General features: G+C 40.7%; 1 protein-coding gene across 2 annotated transcripts in view; it reads left to right on the top strand.

Moving 5' to 3' along the window:
• kazna (kazrin, periplakin interacting protein a) overlaps window positions 1–23,367 on the top strand; it is a 200,682-nt gene that overhangs the window by 58,140 nt on the left and 119,175 nt on the right. For both annotated transcript variants that reach the window (XM_028582160.1, XM_028582161.1), the window contains exon 4: window positions 15,842–16,028. In XM_028582160.1, coding sequence (XP_028437961.1) covers window positions 15,842–16,028 — 187 coding nt within the window. The remainder of the gene's footprint in view (window positions 1–15,841; window positions 16,029–23,367) is intronic.

The raw sequence follows: 23,367 nt of genomic DNA on the forward strand, positions 1-23,367 counted from the left end.
CACACTGCTACAACAAGTGCTGGTTTTGGCTCATCCCTGCCTCCACGGCTCAGGCTGTAATCACAAAGCACCCATAGGTGTCCACGTCCCATTGTTCTCATAATCAGCACTTAGGCTGTCGGTAAGCACTCTACACTAATTTAATACGGAAGGTAATGAGTTCATTTGCAAAGATCTGCATATTTTCAGGAGAACTACAATGGAAAAGCTGATTTCTCATGGTGTTTTAGAGGCTTCTCTCCCCATTCCTATAACAGATTTCTGTTTCTTTTCTGTAATCACAAAGACAATGGGAGTCTGCTTAATTCTGCTGCAAATGAATCAAGTGTAAACATCATTAGCTATTGATATGAATTGCATTCATTTACAAAATGAAGTTTGGTATGCTTCACTAGATCAACTCATTGGCACTGAGCTGAATCCAGATATGAACATTAGAGGAAAATAGACGGTTAACCCGACGTCAGCCGTCTTTCCCCATCTATAGAGATGTGGTTATGGCAAATGACCAGACTGTAAACATTCACAGCAAGGAGTAGTCCTTTGACCTCAGCACTCCATATGTTACACCATATAATGATTCAAATTATGGAGTAACGGTAACATGCAGAGCTGAAATCACAGATGGTACAAAACAACGGGTAACATCTTTGGCCCACCAGCTGATTAAAGGCCTATTAGACTGCTGGAAGTAAAATGATAACAAACTGTTTTTATTCCATACCCATACAGATCAAATTACAGTACCGATTTTGTCAGTGGTACCAAATATTCGTGGCCATAGGAGAAAGCTAATGGTGCACTGTCTCTTCGGAAAAATAAAATCAAAAGTCAAAACAAATGGAAAGAATATAGACATTCACAATGTTTGCTTACAATAACTTCCGGGTAAAAAATCCCTGCGTACTTACCTACATACACTTTAACAGCGCTGAGCTGACAGGGACGAGGAACAACCGGATATACGCTCCTCTCATTCATCTAAAATGCATGTTTGATGCTTTCATACGTCTGCACTTTTACAAACGGTGGGTTGGAGACCTAATTTACATGTTGGGCCACAGACTAAAGAAAATGACCCTACCCAAAACTAGCAGTTGACCCGCGGTGAGATGGCGCTGTCTATAACGTGTATCAAAGACACTAGCAAAGCAACACAGAACATAAAATAAGTACAGCAGAAATGTCAGATAGGTCGGACCTCCGTTTTTAACTATATATCCTTAAACGTTGCAGTTGAAAATGGTGGAAATAAACAAGGTTGCCGATTTCACATATCTCCACAGTACAAATTAACGGCCAGTTAGCTTGATGACACAGCAATTCGGTCTATACGTTATAAATTATATTCTTAGCAACAATACATTTTTATTTCACTTTAACTTTGAAATGCACTGCTGTATATTTGGATATCTATAAACTGCATCCAAAAAGAGGGTTTCTGCAGTATAACATCTCTTCCTCTCATATTGTCACAAATAAAAGAATTTATTTTTGGTATATTTTTCACCACCTTTGTTGTTGGTGAAGTGTAGGAAAGCTTGTCATCCATGTGCTGTGCCTTTTTAAATGAAAGTGGTTTTGAAAGGATGCATCAAGCCAGCCAGCATCAACCCCCCTCCCCCTACAGCACCTGAACAGATCTCCTCTCAATCCTCGTCACAGAGACGACGGCTGCTGAATACTGAGCAGAGGAGACAGGAGCTGCCCCTCAACCTGAAACACACAATTATCTCTCTCTCTCTCTCTCTCTCGCTCTCAGTCACTCACTCACTCTCTCACACACACACACACACACACACACACACACACACACACACACACACACAAAGACACACACACATGTATGCATACACACACACGCAATTAACTTCACTAAGTGAAACAGCACACACCTACGCAGGGATTTTAGCTCTCAGAACACTAACAGCATCAGACGTTCAACCACACACTCCCTTTCAGCAGGAAAAATGGACCATCTGTGAGCTCTTCAGGCCACCAGCCATTGACATTGTTTAGGACTCATTTTAACGGCAGTCGTGAACTGCATTTTGAATCTTTGTTCAGCCATCTCCAGCATTTGGTCTTTGAAAAGCCTTGTTTGTTCTTGTTGTTTTGCAAACATCTGTGTGTGAAAAGAGCCACTGTGAAAGAACTAAGCCTCATTTCTCAGCTACTGTATAATGTAAACTACAGTCATCTTTAAACACATTTATTGAGGTGGTTAAACACATACTTATCATGCTAGTGAGGTTTTATTCTGATACTGTATTTTATGTGGTTGAATATTGACTTCAAAGAAAATGCAATTCTTTATCACCAAATAGCTTACAGTAGTTTGAAAGGATATTTCTTAGAGGGTCATCGTCCTCTCCTTGAGTATATTAAGCAGAGATTTTGGCTCAGATCTTAATTTGAGTCCTTTAATATTGGGTATCTGCTAGTCTATATCCTTGACGTTCCACTTACAGGATTGCTCCAGTGCTACAGGAAATTTCGCCGGATGGATGTATTTTCTGTTTCCTTCCGCTTTGGAATTTCCGTTGGAATTTTAAATTTGATGGATTCATGAGGACTATGGTTGACTGCTCCTCAGATCTCTGCATGGTAAATTGAGACAGCTAGCTAGACTATATGTTCAATCTGAGTTTTCTCTCGCACAACTGTTTTGCAGCGGCTCTGTGCGGAGTTTAGCACCGCCCATGACGATTGTGATTTGGTTTAAAGAAATGCCAATAAACAAGAGCATGTTTTTCTCCCATCCTGGAATGCTGTGTGGAGTAGCCAGTAGGGCTGAGCATCGTTCAAATCTTTCGATCCGGTGCCAATTTCGATTCCTCAGTTTCAATGCCGGTTCCTTAACGATATTTTTTCCGATACCATATGTTTTAAAATCCATTTCACGTCAACAAAAATACATTAAACACAACACTTTTATTTTTCACCTTAATTGTGAATCAAAACAGTTATCAAAATTAAAGAATTCTGGTAACACTGCTCACTCAGAGTAAGATTAATAAAACTGGTTGTGCATTTGGATAGGGGTGCGCCAGTCAGATACTCAGAAAAAATTTACAAAAAAAGAGAAACCTTTTTGCCACAACATGAACATACAATAAATAATAAATAAATAAATGACATTGTGTACAGGCTAATATTGAACTAACTAAAATGCAAAGGAATGTAAACAACAAAGACTTTTTAGTGCAAACTGCATAATGACACAAACCTTCAACAATAAACTTGGTGACTGCCCTGTTGTCAACATTGTACTAATGGAGAACTAACTTAAGTGCAAGGGAATGTAATTGAATTGCCTTGTTGCTGAAAGGTGCTGTAGAAGTAAAGTTGCCTTGCCTTACAACCTCAGCCTGTCAGTCAGTCATCAGGGCACAGAAACCACTGTTGTGCCTGCTTGTCTCAGAGGAAGTGTAAAACAACAACACGCGACCGCTTTTGGAACCGAAATTTGGCACCGGTGCCATAAAAGTATTGCTGTTCGGTGCCCAACCCTACTAGCCAGACCCTCCTCCGCTTGGCAATGTGGATGGTCTGGCAAAGCGATACTAGGGATCTGCCAATACTTACATTTACTTAAATGTTGAGTAAATATGTGTTCCTGACTCAGTGAATAAACCACTGTTGTCTACTGTTTCTGACACACCGTATTTTTCACAAATTACTTGATCTTAATACTAGAGGTCCTGGTTCAAAACTAAAGGTATAAGGTTACATACTACATGAATCAAAGTTTAACTGGGTGAATGTGACTCCTGAAGTTGACATGATGTGATTCATGACTCGATTCATTAGAGGAAAAACGTATCACTGTGTTGGAGTTCTTGGAAGCCAATAGGCTAGCAGGCTAAGAGCATCTTATGAGGCTCTGGAACCTGCAGGAGAATGTTTTGATTGTTTTTTATTAATTTTTAATTATATACTTTTATCATTAACACTGATGTTCTTTGTTAAGTGGTATTTAATGTAAAATAAATTATAGTTTAAGTTAGAAAAAAAAAAAAACTAATGCATACAAATTATTCAACAATTGACCTCTTTTGGCCTAAAATATTTATCTCTTTTGGCTGAAATGACACTTTCCAGATGGAATATAATTTCAGGTTTCTGTAGCTTCAGTACGTATAATACAGAAATCATGACAGAATGACATTCTCAACAATGACCTGCATGTTTTTTGGAACTTATAGTAAACATTAGCAGCTAAATCAGTTGGTTTACTTCCTTAGACTGACTTTCACCCAACAAATATTGGGAAACCAGAAGTTAGAACTCCTGGATGTCAGAGAGTTTTAAATTCCTGATGGATTTGAACCAATGTGGCTTGGAGAAGGAGTTCTCTAGACTATGTATGTCTATTCAGGACAAATAGTTTATATTCATATTATATATGTAAAGTCTAATATTTGTATGTTGTACTGTATTTTTCTTTTTTTGACAATGAAAAATCTATTTTTGCTTTTTATCATTTTAAACATGGTACATGTAATTTTGATGAATACTCTTCACCTCTAGTATTCAGTAGAAGGTCTTTTAATAGTGAGTTTTGTTTTTGATGGTTAGGCTTGGGCACAAAACCCACTTCCATCTGTTACACAAACACAACCTTTGCTACCTTCAGTGCAAGGTGATTGATGATATCGCAAACCACCAGATTCAGAACGACAAAAGCATTTCTCTCTTTTGCCTTCAAACCGGTGTGAGATCTTTGTTCCTCGCTTGTCTCATTCAAAAGGAATGTGTATCTTAATTCCCATCAAAGCCCGCAAACCTGAGATTAGCCTTGGGCCTTTACGACAGAGCCAGGGTCAATTTGATGGTGTGGCGTGCCCAAAAATTTTTTGTTTGCCATCGCTGTCTGGATCTGCCTCATGCTGACAGTGGCCATGTGAAAGTGGGAGGATGTGAGCAAGAGCTTAGCGTGAATGGAACAAGAGATTTGAAAAATTGGGACAGTTGGGATGAGGATACAGGAAATTCCAATAACACACTCCCCACGTCTAACCTCCCCACCCTTGTCAGACATAATGGAAAACTTATCTGTGTGTCAACAAACTGTGTTTACCGGGTGTGTTTTATTTCTTAGCCTGGCAGTACATGCAGTGTAGATGGCGGCAAGGACAGCAAAGGCATTGATAACCACTCACTGGTTTGCTGCCTGACATGAGGTGCTAATGTCAGTGAGGCGATTATAAGTATGGACATTCTTTGGGATAGGAAGATAATGAGGAACCAGGAAAAGATGAAAAATAAGATTGAGTAAACACTAAAGAACACATTGCTTTAGAGATCTAAAGTTACACCCTGACATTTTGAGTTAAGTTATTTTTCAACAAAGAAATTTGATGTTTTGTGTTTATAATCTCGGACTAATACTAGTGTAAAAATGGTGACTTTTAGTTATACAACTGTCGATATAACTTCTTAGGGTTCAGAAGACAGTTGCCACTGCACAGATCTGTCTCCCAATCCCCCAGCTGCTCAGTATTATCCATTTCCAGATAGTTTAAACAGTGAAGGAAGAGGAGGGTTGAGAATAAACAGATTAGCGCAGTGAACATAATTCTGTGTTTTCGTAAGACTCGTGTCTGTTCTTTGTCTTGGTTTGACCCACCCCGGTGGAATGAGCTCATAAATCGTCTAGTGTCACTCACTTACTTGTCCACTCCCTCTTTGCAGAAATTATCCTTTATGCCACATGTGTCAAACTCAAGGCCCGGGGGCCAAATCCGGCCCCTTGCAGATTTAGATCCGGCCTGTATATCAGTTTGGGTTCACAATAAATTTTGGCCCACCTAGTTGTGTGCCAAACCAAAAAACAGGAAAGTGTTTTTTTAAACTGCAATTATGTGATATTCAAAGCAGAATATGTCAGATTTGCCGACTCTGAGACTCAGAAATTCCCCCAGAAGAAGAGAGAGAGTTTTCATATTCAGGCTGTTAAAAAAAATATCATTGTTTTGCTTGATTTGCTAAATTCTATGATGGCTAAGGAACTCGTTTGATGACTTTTGTAGGGCTTCATGTCAACAAAAATCCCACAAAAAGCGTATAAAAATATCTGAAAAAGCAACAAATTTACAAAAAGGTGACAAATATCTGAGAAAGCCACAAAAGCGTCGGAACTACAACAACAAAAAATGAGGAAAAAAGCTACCAAAATGTTTTAAAAAGTGACACGCAGTAACAAAAGCACGTCGATAAACTCTACATGTGTGGCCCTTGGTGTGATTCTCTTTTTCCAGTGTGGCCCCTAATGAAAATGAGTTTGACACCCCTGCTTTATGCATAATGGCACCCTTTTATTGGTATGGAAAACTGCTTTTGAGAAACTCTGGCTCAAAGGAGCAGGGTATTGATATGCATGTCATCTGGATTGTGTCTTGTATGAGTAGAGCCTGTGGATTCAAACTCATAGTCAAAGTCGGTCTTCTCTACATTATCAGACTAATTTAAGTGATGTTCACTTAATCAACACATTCTTGTATGATATCTTATAAAATTACAAGGTTGGCTGTCGGCAACCTCTACCCACAAGTGACACAGACCTTGTATATGCTATGGGAACATCTCTCTACTCTCAGTATCTCTCTTTTCCTCAATGCCCCCCCCACACACACACACACACACACACACACACACACACACACACACACACACACACCTCTATTTCTCACTGCCACCACTGTGTTTATTTGTGTGTACTGTGTGTTCAGACTCTGCAGAGAAAGAATTTTTTACAGTCCCATTCTCAGCTAAGATAAGCTGATCTTGATAAGATATCAAGATAGCGTTCAGCTACAAAAAAAACCATTTTCTCACTCCTGCGAGGACATTAAGACTGTTTCCTTTTGTTAAAGACAAAACAAAAACACAAGCGACCCAAGAATTCACATACGCACAGCCCTGCATTACAGCACCTTTTCCACCTCACTGGCTGGCCTTTCCAGATGCTATCAATGAGCAGGTGATTTTGATGCAGCCCATACATTCTGCATTGCAGAGGTATAGTCTGAATCACTAAATACAGATTGTGGTGTAAGTATCTTTACGTTGTTTTTAGATTACCTGCACCGACTGACTGCTGACAGTAGAAAGTACTTTAACCCTTGTGTTGTCTTCCCGTCAGCCTTGAAAAATTGTTACAATACATCCATTTTTCTTCTAAACATTTTCGGCGCTTATTTCTAAGTCCCATATTTTCTGATATAAAACAAAAATTGAAAGCGGGTCAATGTGACCTAAAGTCAACACAAGGGATAAATATAATGTATTCACCTTTCTAGATGTAAAAAAAGATTTGATTATTGTCATATATGGATTGTCATATAAATGATGCTCATTAAATGTATTCACTATCAGACCAACAGAAGATTATGATTGAACACACACATACAGATGAGTCTTTCTGTGTCCCCTGCATGCTCATATTGTAAAAGTTTCCCTTGGGACCATACAGTGATTCATTATTGAAGCTTATCTTAGGGGGAAAAAAACCCAAAATAACTTATCTCAATCCGTGGCTGTCTGTCTGAAGGTCTTTGCAATTTTACGAGACGGCTCAGAAAGAAAATCCCATGCCCATCTTCTTGTGGACAAGTCTATGACAGACTTAAGACATATAGAGAAATAACACTTCTGCACACATGCTACTATAAGCTTTAGTAAAAGTCCTTTTCTGTAGATAACCCTTCTCATTGGTACGCTTTACCACACCTTACATATTAACGTCTAGTTTGAACAACTGTAAAAAAGATAAGGAAAAAAAGGAAATAAAATACATCTACAGTACTTTCTAAATTATACTACAAATCGTAATTGTAGTAAGATAACATGACTCTTTTTTTGAGAGAAAGTTCCAGTTGCTCAGTGTTTTCCGAGCTTAGTTTTTGTACATAATGCTTATGGATGGGAACACAAAAATTTAACTGACATAAAAAAAAATTGTAAAAGTGAAAGATGTAGGCTATACATTTTCTGTAGATTTTTTATTTATTTTTTTACCACCACTGCTGCTGAATTCTTTTTTTTTTTTTGTTGCCAGGCAACAAATGCTGTCCCAGTGAATACTTGTGAGTCTTGACTGTTATTGCTTAGCAACACAATTCCGCCCTAGTAATTAAAAAATGTAATCAGTAAGACTTAAAAACTACTGTATACAGAGCTCAGGCAACTTTTTTGCATGACTTTAGTTGAATGCGGTGACTTGGCTGCAGAAGGCCTGTCACAATGAAGAATGGTTGCAGAGCATTGATCCCACTCCCCACTGTCTCCATTCATATGCTAATCCAAACGCCCCCAGCACACCCACTAATTACTGATCCTCAGTCTGCCAGTGGGTCCTGATTCTCTCCACTGACCAGCAGACTCATTCAAGACCCCAAGGGAAGGACATCATTTATGTGATGCATGTACTCACAGACATGAATCAAGTTACAACTTGTGTTCACGTTTGGAGCTTAATTTGCAATAAACCAGTAACCACTCTATGTTGAGTTGTTGGAACTAAGGATTGAAATCTGAACAAACTACTTAAAACATCTTCAAAAATATTTCAATAAGATTGTTCATTGTTTAGCTGCTGTTACATGGCTTTCTGAGTAAAGCTAATTATGACAAAATAACCAAGGGCATCTCTGGTTTGTTGGCATTACTTTAAACCAATCACATTCATCATGGGGGTGCTAAGCTCCCAGGGGGGTAAGCTCTTATGGGGAGTTTCTAGGCTAACAAGCGATCACCTTCTGCTAGCACTCCATTGACTGCCATTCATTTTGACCACACTTTGACAGCGAATAACTTTACATCTGAAGCGTTTAAATACTCTATTTGTCCATTGTTTATTTCTAAAGAAACACGACAATGTATAAAAGGCTCCACTACCTTGTATCTCACGTTATGGCCCCGTAGCAGCCGTTTTTGTAAAAATAGGTTAACAACTGTGTCAAAACCACGGGACTTTCTGTTGCAGAGTAGAGAAATTACCCTATAGTAGGGGTGGTACAGTTCGTGAAAAAACATCCAAACCGTTCGGTCCGATTGTCTCGTTTCGGAGCGTGTGTGTGTGTGCCGCCAGGTTCGACGCATGCGCAATGTAGCCTCGTGCCCGTCAGGTGCCCGTATGTGACCTCAGACAGTGTGTTTCCCTTTCACGCGAAAGAAGAGGTGTGGACAAGTTACCAACAAAACGTACAGCGAAAGACCGTGCAAAACATTTCAGACCGTCCTGCCAACCTGTATACATTTTAACATCAATGTACGCTGTAACGTTTTTTCACTCTAAAGTCGCTGAAGCGGCTGCAGTTTCAATCCTGTCGGGTCTCTGCAGCGGGCGGGGCTGCTCAGTTCTCCCCGCGACTGACACACGCACACACACAAACACACACGGTGGATGCAGGAAAAAACGGAGATGAGACGTACAGGAGGACCTGCCAGGTACGCTTGTTATTGTAAGTGCAATGATAAGTTAAAGTCCAATAAGTACTTTATCAAACTGTGTGTCCCAGCCCAGGACTTTTTTTTATGTTTAACGTATTCTGACTTATTCAAAAGACGGAGCTTTAAGAGTTCCTCTCTTTTTCTTTTAAAGGATACAATTTTTGTAAGAGCTACTCTGAAGTTGGCAGTTTGATAAATGCAAGTTATTTCAATTGTTATTCTGTAATATTTCAATCTTCATGTGCTAAAAAGTCACATAAGTTCCTGTAGATGGCGATACACATTCTCCTTTTTTACCAAATAAATGAAAAGCTTGTTGAAACCATCAATGTCTTCCCTCTTGCTGAATCAAAATCTCACCTAGCTTTCCTCAGAGATGGTCCCAATAATGAGTCAAATCAAATTCAGTTTGTGCATGATTACATGATGTAACAATATAATTATTTAATACTGTATCCTACATTGTGGATAATTAAGCTATATATTATATGCTGAAGTATATTTCTGTAGTGTTAAAGATTAAAAGAAAAATTAACAGGAACCGTACAGAACCGAAAACTGTGACCCTAAAACCGTGATACGAACCGAACCGTGGGTTTTGTGAACCGTACCACCCCTACCGTATAGTACAGGAGAAGCTCGCAGGCAGTTTCGACTTACATTAGCTTTTTAAGTTTAATTACTAATGTTAAAATTACTAGCATTGTGCTAGTAACTGTGCCCATGTTATCTCCTTACATATACCTACGCTCTCCGTCTCTGCAAGATTGGGAATTATTTAGATTTCTCTTGGCACAGCTACCAGAAGACTTACAACTTTCAGACACATTGCTCATGTCAAATCTACGTCGTCAAACTCCGTTTGAGGCTGCGCACCACACTCAGCCATGGTCTCCGTAGAAATATATGGTGTGTCCATTATTTTACTGTCTATGTAAGCTCCACACGGAGCCGCTGAAAAATAGCCTCGAGGGTAGGGTGACCAGACGTCCCGGTTTGACCGGGACAGTCCCGGTTTGACCGGGACAGTCCCGATTTGACCGGGACAGTCCCGATTTTGAAGTTAATGTCCCGAGTCCCGACAAAAGCCTGTCGGGACGCTAAAATGTCCCGGTTTACACCAGGAGCAGCGTGAGCCCATTTTGCCGGGTCTTCTGCCCCGAATGTTTTGAGTTTAGCCCCGATTGTAAATTTGTCCGGTTTATTTTTCCGAGGCGAATAGAACGGGCAGCTACGTGCGGGGTCCGACCATGCTGTATTTGTTGCTATCACCTAGCAACCGTCTCTCCGTGAGGAAAGCTGTGAAAGCCGGGTGAAGTTTTCGGAGGAATCATAGCCAAATCAGTCTAATACATTGATGCCATCAACACAAAGTTTAGGAGCGCAATACTAATGATTTAGTTTGAAGTTCCTGTGACGTGATGTTTACAGTCTATGGTTCAGACTCAGACACACGGAGCTCTGAAACAGACCTGTTTACAGCGCAGCTTCAGGTTATAACGGACGCGCTCAGCTGTTGCCATGCTGCGGCAGATGTGTTGCGTTTGTGTTCTGTGTATTTCTGCAGTAGATTCAGTTTTCCACCTCCAATGTAGAGCAGTGTACAGCCCTATGGTACAGCCACTTCACTAGCTTAACTCTTTGTCTCATTCCCCAAACGGGGCTCTGTGTCTGGTAGAAGGTCTATTCTACCTTATCAGCAAAGCAATCACGTAATGCACAGCAGACTAATGGTGCAGGTAGCCGATAGATTATTTTCTGAAATATAGTGACTTTATTCTTGTAATAGCCTATTATAACTTTATTTTTCTCAAAATCATGACATCCAAATCACAGAGAACACAGATATTCTGTATTTTGAATGTGCACAAAGTTTTGGACATTGCTCAAACACATCTGAAATATTACAGTCCAGGGGTTTATTAATACATTAACAACAAAAGAGCAAAACAGGAGGGAGGAGTAGGCCAAATGATGCCTAGGCTACATGTGTGCTGACTCAGATATAATTAAAAAAGTCCATCCAAAGGAGAATAAATAGTTGAAAGCCATACAGAATGCTTGAGAGCCTTACTTCAATATATTCCATTATGTTTATATTTGGATTGTAATCTATGTTTGTCTTTACATAAAGATATTTGCAGAATACATTGATTCAGAAAAAGGTAGAAATATGTGCATACAAATTTACCAGAATGCAGGAAATGAAGTGTTTAATGCTCAAATTTTTCAATAAATAATTTAAATTCTTTTGGTGTTATTGGACACTTCAAAAAATCTTTTTTAGAATGACGAGCCTATGATCAAAATAATGAAGTTACTGTCTTTGTCTATGTCTGACCTGGGATGGCACATGTTCATGTTATAAATAGTGTGCGCATGTACAATCATACGGTCACGCGCAAAGTGTCCCGGTTTCAGCTACCGGAAATCTGGTCACCCTACTCGAGGGGGAACTTGTTTTGGTGGAGCGTGTACGTTCAAAAGTTGTTTTAGTCGTGCGAGAGAAAACTCAGATTGGACAGATAGTCTAGCTAGTCTGGTTCCAAAGTAGTTTAGCCAACTTGACTGACAGTCATCACCAAAGCTGAAGCGTTGGAGCAGCCAACAGATTCCAATCGCGCTGCCCTGCCTCACGCTGTCTGCCTCACGCTGTCTGTCTCCCGCTGTCTGCATCATGCTGTCTGCATCATGCTGCTGTCTGTTTCCATTATCCTTTTTTATCTCCATCCAGTTAGTTTTGTTTTAACATTATTTTGAGATAAGTTTACAGCCTACCATGCTCCTTTGCTTTCACTGCTCTGTGTACAATGACACAGCTAAAAAAAGGTTTAGGGGGCAGCCCTAGGCAAATGTGTATACCAACATACAGCATATGCAGGTTTGCATGATCCATACTCATGAGAAAAGGCAAACAGTGTAAGGGTAGGATATAAGATATATAGATGGATAAAAACAAATCCACTTACACACTTAGATACTACAGCATCTTAATTACCCAGAAGGGTCAAAGAGACTTAGGACACCTGACAAGAGATGAATTTCATTAGTGAACATCAAGTGACTTTGGGATTATAGTCCCGTACAGTGTGTGTGTATGTGTGTGAGAATGAGTGTACAGTATGTGTGGTGTGTCTGTGCCTGCCCTCCCCTTTGACTAATGTATCATATGCAACAGCAGGGTCGTCTATAAATAACAACATGATGTTCATTTACTGAGGAGGAGGGGTGACTTGTGTCTGGGCAGATGGGTGTGTGTGTGTGTGTGTGTGTGTGTGTGTGTGTGTTCGTGTGTGTGTTCGTGTTTGTTCTCCATCCCCTTGCTTGCATACCGTTTCAGACATTCAGGTTTTATTTGCGACAATAGTGTGGAATATTAAGCCCGCACACTAACAGAGTAACTGAGGCAACAGCAACATTTTCTGGAAGTACACAGCGGTTGCTTGCTTCCTTGTGTAGTGTGGTCCGATCTGCTTACCACATGCAGGTTGGGTTGGGGTCTGACTTCACATAACCCTGGGAAACAATAACAACTCAGCTGTACTGCAGAGTGAGTGGGCATGTTTTGACAGCCGAATGTCAGATTATAGCTGAGAAATGCAGGATTAAGTAGGGGTGTGGGGTGGGAACTGGGGTAGTTTCCTCAGCCCTTGAGCTCTAAGACAATTCTACAGACTATGTAATTATAAGTGCTTATTTTTTCAACAAACAATTTAGAGTCTATACTGTCAAACGTTTTTCCTGGGCTGTGAGATTGGATACCGAGAACAGACTTTTCCCTCTAGCATTCAATGATTTAGCAGTATAGTATATCCATCTTGTCAACTAGAAGTCCTGGGTTCAAGCTCCCTGTCCTGCGCAAGTGTCCTAACCGGAAAGGTAGTCTCTACCAGCTCTATGGATAATGATTTGTTGTTTGTGGAGGAGAAATTCAGAAATTCAGCTTTTCAGCTTGCAACTCTTCTCCTTTAAACGTGTATACCAAGATCGATGTCTTCAACCTGCATTAAAAGATATGTTTTGGTCATTTTGGGGCAGCACAACAAGCTGTTGATACAACACAAACATATTTGCACATTATTTAAATTACAGTTGCCTATTTAGTCACCCATCAGATGCAAAGAAACAGAAGCATTAATTAGGAGCTTGTGCTAGCCTGTTGTGCAGGACATGTACTCTTCAGTGGGTTTATCAGAGCTTTTTTACTGAAGTAAACTGGCTGATGATGCACCATATAGGCCTATATAGTAATTTAAATGAATCTGAAATGTAGATACAAGTCACAAGAAAAAATATCTTAAACCCTGTTTGTATGTGATGCATATTGACAAACATGTTAATTCTCTGTCAGCTCTACAGTCTCAGGAAGGAGCTACTTTGTATTCATCACAAGGCTTTTCTATTCTATAAGCTTCTAGTATCCATCTGTCTCTCTTTTGATTTGCGGGTTATATTTGACATTTGAAATGTCATTGTCTTGCAATGCTTCAACTACAATAAAACTGTTTTCACATCCTTGCTGCAGATACTTAATAATAATAATAATAATAATAAATTTTATTTGGTGGACGCCTTTCTACATACATAAGGACAACTTACATGTTTAAGAGGGCATACAAGAAGAAAATACAATATAATACATTTAGCTTCATAGAAATACATTTAACAAAATAGACAACCTCTGTAAAGTGCTAAGAAACAGAAAAGCAGTAAAAAACATGTCGGGAGGGTTTCTATGGCGATGCAGTACTATGAAGACTTAGAGATTAAAAGCTTTCTTAAAAAGGTAGGTCTTTAACATTTTTTTAAAATGAATTGACTGTGTCTTCCTGTCGAATGTGGGAGGGGAGGGCATACTTTCTACAATAACTCGGTGGTGCTGCAAAGGTGCATAAGGAGCCTCAATGTTTCATTCACTGTGAGTGACTAGCTTTATCTGTAAACAGGTGGCAGTCACTGTGTCTGCTGCCTGTATTTTCACTCTTCTTTAAAGAAAGGAAAAGGGGAAATCAGAACAGAACTTACGAAGGGTTATATATAAGATATACTAAAAGAGTTACATTGTTGAGCACACCCTTTGAGGTGTGATGGCAGCCATCTGTACGTTTAGAGAAATGGTTTATTTCACCAGCCTGACCGGGTCCAGTTAGGAAAAATGAGTGAGCAAAATGTTCCCCTTTCCCAAATTGAATGGGGGAAAAGCACATGCTTGCATTCTACTAAACTAAATTGGACTTCCCCAAACATTCTTATTATAATAACGAGCATCCTTTTGGTTTTTATCATTATAGTCTGGGCTGCAACTAACTACTATTTTCATTATCTGTTAATATTTTGATCGTTTTTTTTTTTGGTAATCGTTTCATCAATTACATTAAATAGCACAATTTCTCAGAGCCCACAATGAACACAATTGCTTGTTTTATGCATTCACCAAAAGATATTTAATTTCCAATTACATAAACCCCATAAAATCAGCAAAGTCCCTCATTTGAGAGGCTGGAATGATTTTTTTTTTGTAAATCGACTAATCAACTAATCACATAAACATTGTTGTTATATATTATAATGAACCTCAAAACGTTCAATTTTAGAGGCATTTGTCTTTTTAAGCAGAGCTTTAAAAATGCACCTGTAATACTGCGATAAAAGCTTTGTTTGCATAACTATTATTGTTTTCTCCTAACAACTGCTTCTTTCTCAATCTAATGATTTCCTTCCCTTTGTCCATGTAGGGAGGTGCATGCAGTGTTTCACTGAAGACAGTTTTCACAGGCTTAGTGAAATATATTGTGTGTCATTTCAGTCTAACGCACAAAACCTTACAGCATTATCTCGTGAAGACAGCTGTGCTGAGGACCTCTGACTTCTAGTGCTCATGTGGTCTAGCTCACTCCTCACCCCCCCCTGACTTTCTCTGCAAATGGTACAGTCCATTTAAAAAGGTGCTTGTCATCTCTCAATGCTCTGTGTCCTTTCAACAGTCAGCTGCAGGGAGCACATTTCACAGGGGCAGTGCTGGCTCTCTAACACATACACACACGCGCACACACACACACACGCACTCATACACACACACTCACATGCTGTTTCGGAACTCTCTGACACACACAGGCATGCTTGCGCACTGACAAGCTCACACCACACATAACACCATCTCAAAAAGCGTACACTACTTCTAGCAGATACACATTCCCCTGAGCTGGATACTTCTCTTTAAGGGGAAAGGACAAACTGCTTTGAGGATTTAACTTCCTTATAAAAAGGGAGCGAGAACAGACAGAAAAGGAGAAAGAGGAAGGATTTATTTGGGGACACCGTCCTTCACAGGAGATGTACAACTTGTCAGCATGACACCTTGTCTGGATTCCACTCTCTTCCTCAGGCAAAAATCCTGAAAATGATGGATGACAACAAGCAGTTGGCCCAGCGCATTGATGGGGCCATTCAGTCCGCCAGCCAGGAGGTGACCAACCTGCGGTCAGAGCTGAGCGCCACCAGCCGCAGACTGGCCGAGCTGGGGGCAACCGACTCTGCCAGCGTGCTTGAGACCCTGCAGCACAACCACAATGGTAGGAGAGCCGCTCGGAGAGAGGAGTGCGACTAACTGTGTGTCGAGAAGCTGTGAACATGTGGAAACTCTGATGCGGCTGTGTATCATCTTGCTATGTGTGCACGTGTGTTTCTGCATGTCATGGATAATGTCCAAGAGTGAGTTGAAAAAGCCTCCACTCATTCCTTCACCCATGAGAATAAGTGCATATTGTAAAGTCAGTGAGTGAGTGGATGAGTTAAACAAAAGACGTGAGGGGTTTCTGCTGGCTTGTGTCCAGTTCTCCCACAAATCCCCTCATGTTGAATAATTAACCTCCTGAACCTTTAAGAGGGGGGTAGTGCTGCACTTTAGTAAGGGCAGAGTGGGTAAAGTTACAACCTCTTTTCACTCTGTCTGCTAGTTCATTCGGTTCTTCCTAACTGGGCAATGGATCTGTGTCTCTTGAGGAGGAAGGGAAAAGGGGGCTGGTTTTAGGGTTGCCGTGGGTTACTGTTACCGAGAGCTGTTTGAATGGCTGCCCAGTCTGTAGAATGCTGTCGTGTGTGTGTGTGTGTGTGTGTGTGCGCGCGCGCGCGCGTGTGTGTTCTGCAGCTGGCCTGTTTGCCCTTTTCCAATGCTGACTGACATATTGATAGGTAACAGATGTTTGTTTTTGCATTTGTGTACATGCATAAGCATGGTAGCTGCAATATCATGTGTGGGTATGTGTGCCCATGCTGTCATGTCCTTTCAACTTCTGGCACACACATACTCTCACACTCTTGCTGTTTCCATAGCAGTCAGCTGGTACAGTGAGCTGTCTGATAGAATACGTTTTCTCTTGGCTTTTGGCACTCAGCTTTAAAAACCACATATCTCTCAGATACTTCCGTGATCAAGCTTAGTAAAAGGTCTGCTGTATTTCCTCTCTTACATTCACAAGGAAACATTAGTTGGCCAACTCTCCCTTTACAATGACAAAAAGTCATTTAGTCCTCAGCTGACCTCTGTAGTGTTTTTATTTCAAAGAGGAAAATGTGAACGCAGACTGCCTTACACAGCTGGTCAGGAACAGTTTGGTCATGTGTCAGCATTGTTTTCAATGGACTGCCCCTGTCGCTTTGTTTTTCAGTGTGTGTGTGTGTGTGTGTGTATGTGTGCGCGCGCTTTGCGGTATCCCTATAACCCCCATGCACGCTCATACTCCTGCTGTTTCCATAGCTGTGTTTGTGCCAGTGTGAGTGACGATAAGAATTCCTCTGGGAGGGTTTGAGCACTGATGTCATTGTCCCTTGTGGCTGCCTCTCTGCTCAGCTGAAATGATGCCTGAGGTGTGTATGTTCAGGGGTGGAATCACATTCATCTGTAGAGAAGATTCATCAAACTCACATAATTAACATCACCGAGACTGACAGGTCGATTCTTAAAATGTTTCTGAAATTATATAGATTAAGAAATGTACACCTATCTGTAGATCTCTCTCAATATGGATTTTTTCAGACATCATTGTCTTGAAATATAAGGCTAAGTGGTTCTGAGTCCCCTTTTTTGCAACATCCAAAATGACACATGCACACGTCCTTTTGATACTGAAGATTATGGTTGCTGATTCCTGCCTTTGTTTGGCCTGTATATCTTCCCACTGTCATTGTGTACCTGTCAATAAGTCTTTTTTTCTGCTTCACACCCACCTCTCACTGTCTGTTTCAGCTCCCTTTCTCTCCTTAGAACTGTTCTTTACAAGCCCAGGGTGTATAATAGAAACGGCTGGGGATAGTGGGATTAGGTAATTTATCACCAGTGGCTGTGTTGTGAAGGGAGGTGTGTGCTAAGGGTCGCTGGTTCATTGCACAGCCGGCAGAGTGGGAGTCCTGCGGGAAGCTGTGCTGGGGGTGCTACCTGGCACTTCGCTACCAGCAGCACTAACCTTACTAGCAGGCTAGCTTACCTTAATTGCATTTCTACTGCCTGGGGGTTTACATTTGCATGTTAAATTCATCCAAGCAAGTGCAAACATTGTGATAAATGGGAGTACTTCATGTATTATCTTTCTTTAGTGGTCTGTGGAGAGGTATATGCTCAGTCGTTTCTAAAACATATACACACACAATATCCAGCCTCCACCTCTCTCTCTCTCTCTCTCTCTCTCTCTCTTTCTCTCTCTCTCTCTCAAACATCTTACACCTTGTCTATTCTCTGAGCTCAATAGTATCCTCATGTGGTAGTTCATGAGCTTCCCCCTAGACTTAAATGGACTACATTTAGCTTTGCTGTGGCGCTATGGGGGCTGCTTATATAGAGAAATGCTGAGCAGCCATAAAACTGGCTCAAAACGTCTGCCTGTGGCCCCAATTCGTGCCGTTCTCATTTTTTCTTTGTATATGGGAGAGAATGTCACGTCCAGCTCCTCTCTGGAAATTGGAAGAGTGAATGAGAAGCCCATTCTAGTGCTCATCCTGCCATATATCTGCCATAAATGTCTTATAGCTAAAGGTACTTTTGAGGTGTCTTTCATTTTACTTTTGTAATGTTCAGTAATGGCTGTAGTGGACAAGAAACTTTTCATTCAAATTGTGTCAGAGTTAGAATTAAATTCTTCTTACAGCCTATTTCATAGAGTTGCAAACAGGTGAAAAAAACTGTTCTATCTAGTTTGTGTATGACTCACAAAGTCAAACTACAATTACGCACGCCAGATCCACTGTGGTTACCTTGATTAAATTGGGCGCAGCCAACACAGAGCAAACTTCTGTGCTGTTTTGCTCATCCTTAAACTGGTTGTTTTTTTCTTTGTATTCTACAGTCTACTCAACGGGATTGTAAGAGATGGTGACATCTCCAGCACACATTAGGCCTGTGGCTATGATGAACCACATGCTGCTGTAGAGCAGAAATATGACTGCTGAACATATTGTTTTGGTTAAGAATTTGCTATTAATAAGACATTTATAAAAAGAATGAAAATCCGAAATACTGCACAATTTTTTTGCACCATTATTACCTAGCTGTGTCAGATTTACAGATACACTTTTAAGGCCAGGACACACAGGGCCGAAAATCGGCCGTTGGACAGTCTGGCGAGGTCAGTGACTCGAATCTGTTCGGTGTGTCCCGTGCCGTCGTCAGTTTGGGGGGCTGTCGGCGTTAATTTTCGCCGACCTGACATGCTCAGTTGGCAGCAGTGCAGTCGGGACTCACCCGGAAATGGCAAGCGGAATGAGCGTGACTAGAGTTTCTCAAAACTGCGTGGCCTATTTCTCGCTTAAAATGTTTTCAGGAACATGTTTCAGTGAACTACTTTAGTACAATATGAGATTGTATTCTGCACGGCCGCCATGACAGTCTGGCTTTGAATTTCCGGAGAAAACAAACCCATTTGACGCGTTCGTCCAATCAACTGCCGCTTTTCATTTTTTGGGCAACAAAACAGATTAGCGCCGCCTGCTGTTATGGATGGTATTACGTCTCGTCTCTTTGGTGTGTTCTGTGGCACTTTTTGGACCAACACGGGGAGACTGATCATTTCTACTGGCTTTTCTGTCGACGGTTGGCTGTCTGGTCGGTGTGTCCTGGCTTTTAAATGTTTTTTGTTAAGCACTTTGTGTTGCATTTTATGCATGAATAGTGCTATATAAATAATATTATTATTATTTGGACTGACAGATTTGGACATATCATAGTAATCAGCAATTTGACAAGCTCCACTTAGGAGCTTTTTCCAGAGCTTTTTGCTGCATCTCACAGTGTTTATCAGCAGATGAAATGTACTACGTTGTCATGGAGATGCCTTGGTTGCCATGACATGGTTTAATCACTCCTTTCAGACCCGCTCAATATACATTAAAATGCATACACATATAGGGCCCTATCTTGCACCCAGCGCAATTTACTTTGTACACCGACGAATGTATCATTCCTATTTTGCACCCGACGCACAGCGGACTTTTCCCTCCACAGACTCACGTGGGTAAATTAGGGAATGAACTTGAGAACGTCGGTCTCCTCGGCTGTGAACCGCTCCTGGCGTGCGCCTGGCAAATCCGCTATCATAATAGCAATCTGCCATGGAACAAGCGCGCCTGCTTTTAGAGGGAATGTGAGATGACACTCTGATTGGTTTATTGTACTTTACACCCAAACCACACCTATGAGTAATGTAGCTACTTCAAACCAACCCATTTTAGATTTGCGTCGGGCTCAAGAGTCATTTATCTCGCCGGTATAATAGCAATAGCGCCCGAGATCAGCCCACAAAGCTACTTGCGTTTCGCGTTTGATACTTGCGTTTCAGATTGTTAAAATAGGGCCCTAAGTGTTCATGTTCCCATTTTTTTCAATTAACGGTGAGTTTACCATGCTGTAATAGCATCCACATGCTAATGAAGACCGCCTGGCTCTGCTCGTGGTAAACATTTGCTGCTATCTACAAATCTTTGTTTAATACGCTTACAATTCCAACCCATAAATCCACACTTTATCATGATAAATGTTTAGTTTAAGGCCTATTCCGCTGAAAACATGGGAAATTAGCTGACTCATGGGGAGGATAAGGATACAATGCTCTTTGCATAAACAACATCCATTCTCAATATCAACTGCTGTTTTCTGTAAACTTGTTGAACTTGTGCTAATCGTACACTGGCTAATCTACAGTGGCTGTGTCAACTTGAAATGATGTCACAAGGACACATGACATATAGTGATCAAAATAAAATCCTTCACCAACAGAAAAACTAAATGTCTAATAGAGTTGTAACAAAGCGGGCGTTATACAGTCATTATATATAAACATATACAAGAATCTTTTTAATGGATAGTACACTGCTGAATGGATATAGTCCTTGAAGGGTAAAAGTAATGTGACAGGAAATTGGGCAACAGATAGAGAAGGATAGAAGGATGACATGCATAGGTCCCTTGCTGGATTCAAAACAGGAACATCGTGATTACGTGTTTTCTTTTTTGCAAATTATAATAATAATACTACATTTTGTTTATTTTGACTATGTCTCAGTGCTTAATTTACCATACAACCAATGGTTTAGACAGCTTTTTAAAGTTGTAAAACCTTAAAAAAAACCTACTGCTCCCAATAAGTGACAAAATAACGGAAACATTTTCCTATTTGCATGTTGTGATTTGTATAGAGGTCAACAATCACGCCCCTCCTCTGAGAGACCTTGGGTTCCAGAAGTAAATTTCCCATTCATTTCTCCCATTGACGTCTGGAAAAATCCGTACATAAAGAGTTTTAGACCATGCATTAGGCTAACCAGATGGTACGTGACTCATATGCATACAACGTACCATTTCGAGTGGAAAAACGAACACAAAATCCAAAAAAAGTCAAAGGTACAAGACTGTGTACATATCGTCATTTCAAAGCTAAGGAACTACTCATCCCATAAATGACCGCGCACCACTGAATAAAGGAAGCTACGTTAGTTTAGCTAACGGCTAATTCAGGTAACCGATAGCTGAGACAGCATGCAATAACTTTAACAGACCCTCAAAATAAAACCTGAAAATAACCGTTAAAATATATAACGGCTGTTGCATCAGCTGTAGCCTGCTTTCCCCAGTGTTTAGTTTGAGTTAACGTTATTTTAGACTGAATCAAGCTGTCAGCTAGCGGTTAGCCGAAATAGCTGTTAGCTAAACTAACGTTAACGGCAGAAGCGTGGAACAGACATGGATGTATTAAGAGAACAGAGCGTGATTTGTGCAGTGTTGTAAATCCTTGTGACGATTCGTGCAGGCAGCTCCCCCTCCTCCCCCTCCTCCCCAGCATGAGTTCCACCAATCAGAGGCGTCACTGTGGGATTGTGGGATTGTTCAGGATTGTGGGTAATGAAGTACTTATCCAAGACATCGCGAATAAAAGACGTTTATCTCAAAACAAGGTTGGTGCCCCATGATTTTTGGTCTATATGATTATATAAAATCGCTTAGTCACGTCGGCTTGCTGGTTTTAAGTCTGCCATCGACGGTTATCATTTTATGGCTTGTACTCCAAATTGTCAATGGAGAAATTGCATTGTATTTTTACTTCCGGAACCCGCGGTGGGCGGGACTGTTGAGCTCTATAGTCACAGCTTGTACAAATAACAAGGTCACATGAGACACATGTAACATCTTCTAACCGTATACATACTGGGAACTATATTCTCAGAAGGTGAAGCTACTACTTTTGCTACTTGGGCAGAGTGATTAGCGCAACACCTGAAAAGCACCGTTGTTACTCTCTGCTCCGATCACCACGTGTGCTGCGAGCAAATCACATCGCCCAAGTAGAAGTTGCAGTGCTTCGCCTTCTAAGAATATAGTTCCCAGTATGTATATGGTTAGAAGATGGCTGTGTCTCACGTGACCTTGTTATTTGTACACGCTGTGACTATACAAATCACAACATGTAAATACAGTAGGAAAATGTTGGTGTTATTTTGTCACTTATTGGGAGCAGTAGGCTAGATGGAGCCGGTTACCTCCAGGATCTGTACTAAGCTAGGCTAGCGGTGGGTGCGCCAGACAGAGACATCTAACTTTGGGGGATACGGTGAATAAGTCCCAAATAAAAGCGTTGGATATTTTTCTGCAGCTGATTGTATTCTAACCACCTCTCTTGGGGGATGATACTGTTTATTTATTCAGCATTCAAAGTTTATGAGAGAAGGTCAGTTCTATTGCGTATAATGACTCATCCATTCTTGTAGTTGAGAGTATTTGAGACAAGTGTGGTTGGTCAAGCATTCACAAGGCTATTGACTACATTACTGCCTAAACACAAAGGGCATGCATTTCTATCTGAACCTCATTAAAAAGTTTTACACAATGTCTGGGTAATGATTTGAGTTAAACACAGATTTTGTCCTTGTGATAACTGAAAACACAAAAATATATTAATCTTCAAGGAGGGGTTATCCAGAAGATCAAGAATGAGTTAGGCCTATTATATCATTTAGCATAGATGATTTGCTGTCTCTATACATTTTTAATGAGCAGACAATCTCTGCATGTTAAAATGCTACTGAGACTACATTGTGGTGGTGTTCTGTAATTCTGTTCACGAAAAGCCTACTTGGCCATTGACATTAGATATTAAACAGGATTAAGAATATCGGGAGGCTATTTGCTTAAAAAGTACCTTAGAGGTGAAGAGAAGAGCAAAGTAGACATGACAAGACTACTCATGTTTTTCCTATTAGCCAGGGCTTGAATTTGAATGAAAAATAGGAGCCAGTTCACCAGACCAGCATCTGCAAAGCAGGTGGTATTTGGTTTAACCTCTATTTCACAAGCACCTTAAAGTAGGACAGCCCACACCTCTCTCAGACTGGCCTCACCTGCAGTCTCCAGATCGATGCAGTATAGTGATG

The sequence above is a fragment of the Perca flavescens genome, chromosome 7, assembly GCF_004354835.1.
Source record: "Perca flavescens isolate YP-PL-M2 chromosome 7, PFLA_1.0, whole genome shotgun sequence".
Lineage (NCBI taxonomy): Eukaryota > Metazoa > Chordata > Actinopteri > Perciformes > Percidae > Perca > Perca flavescens.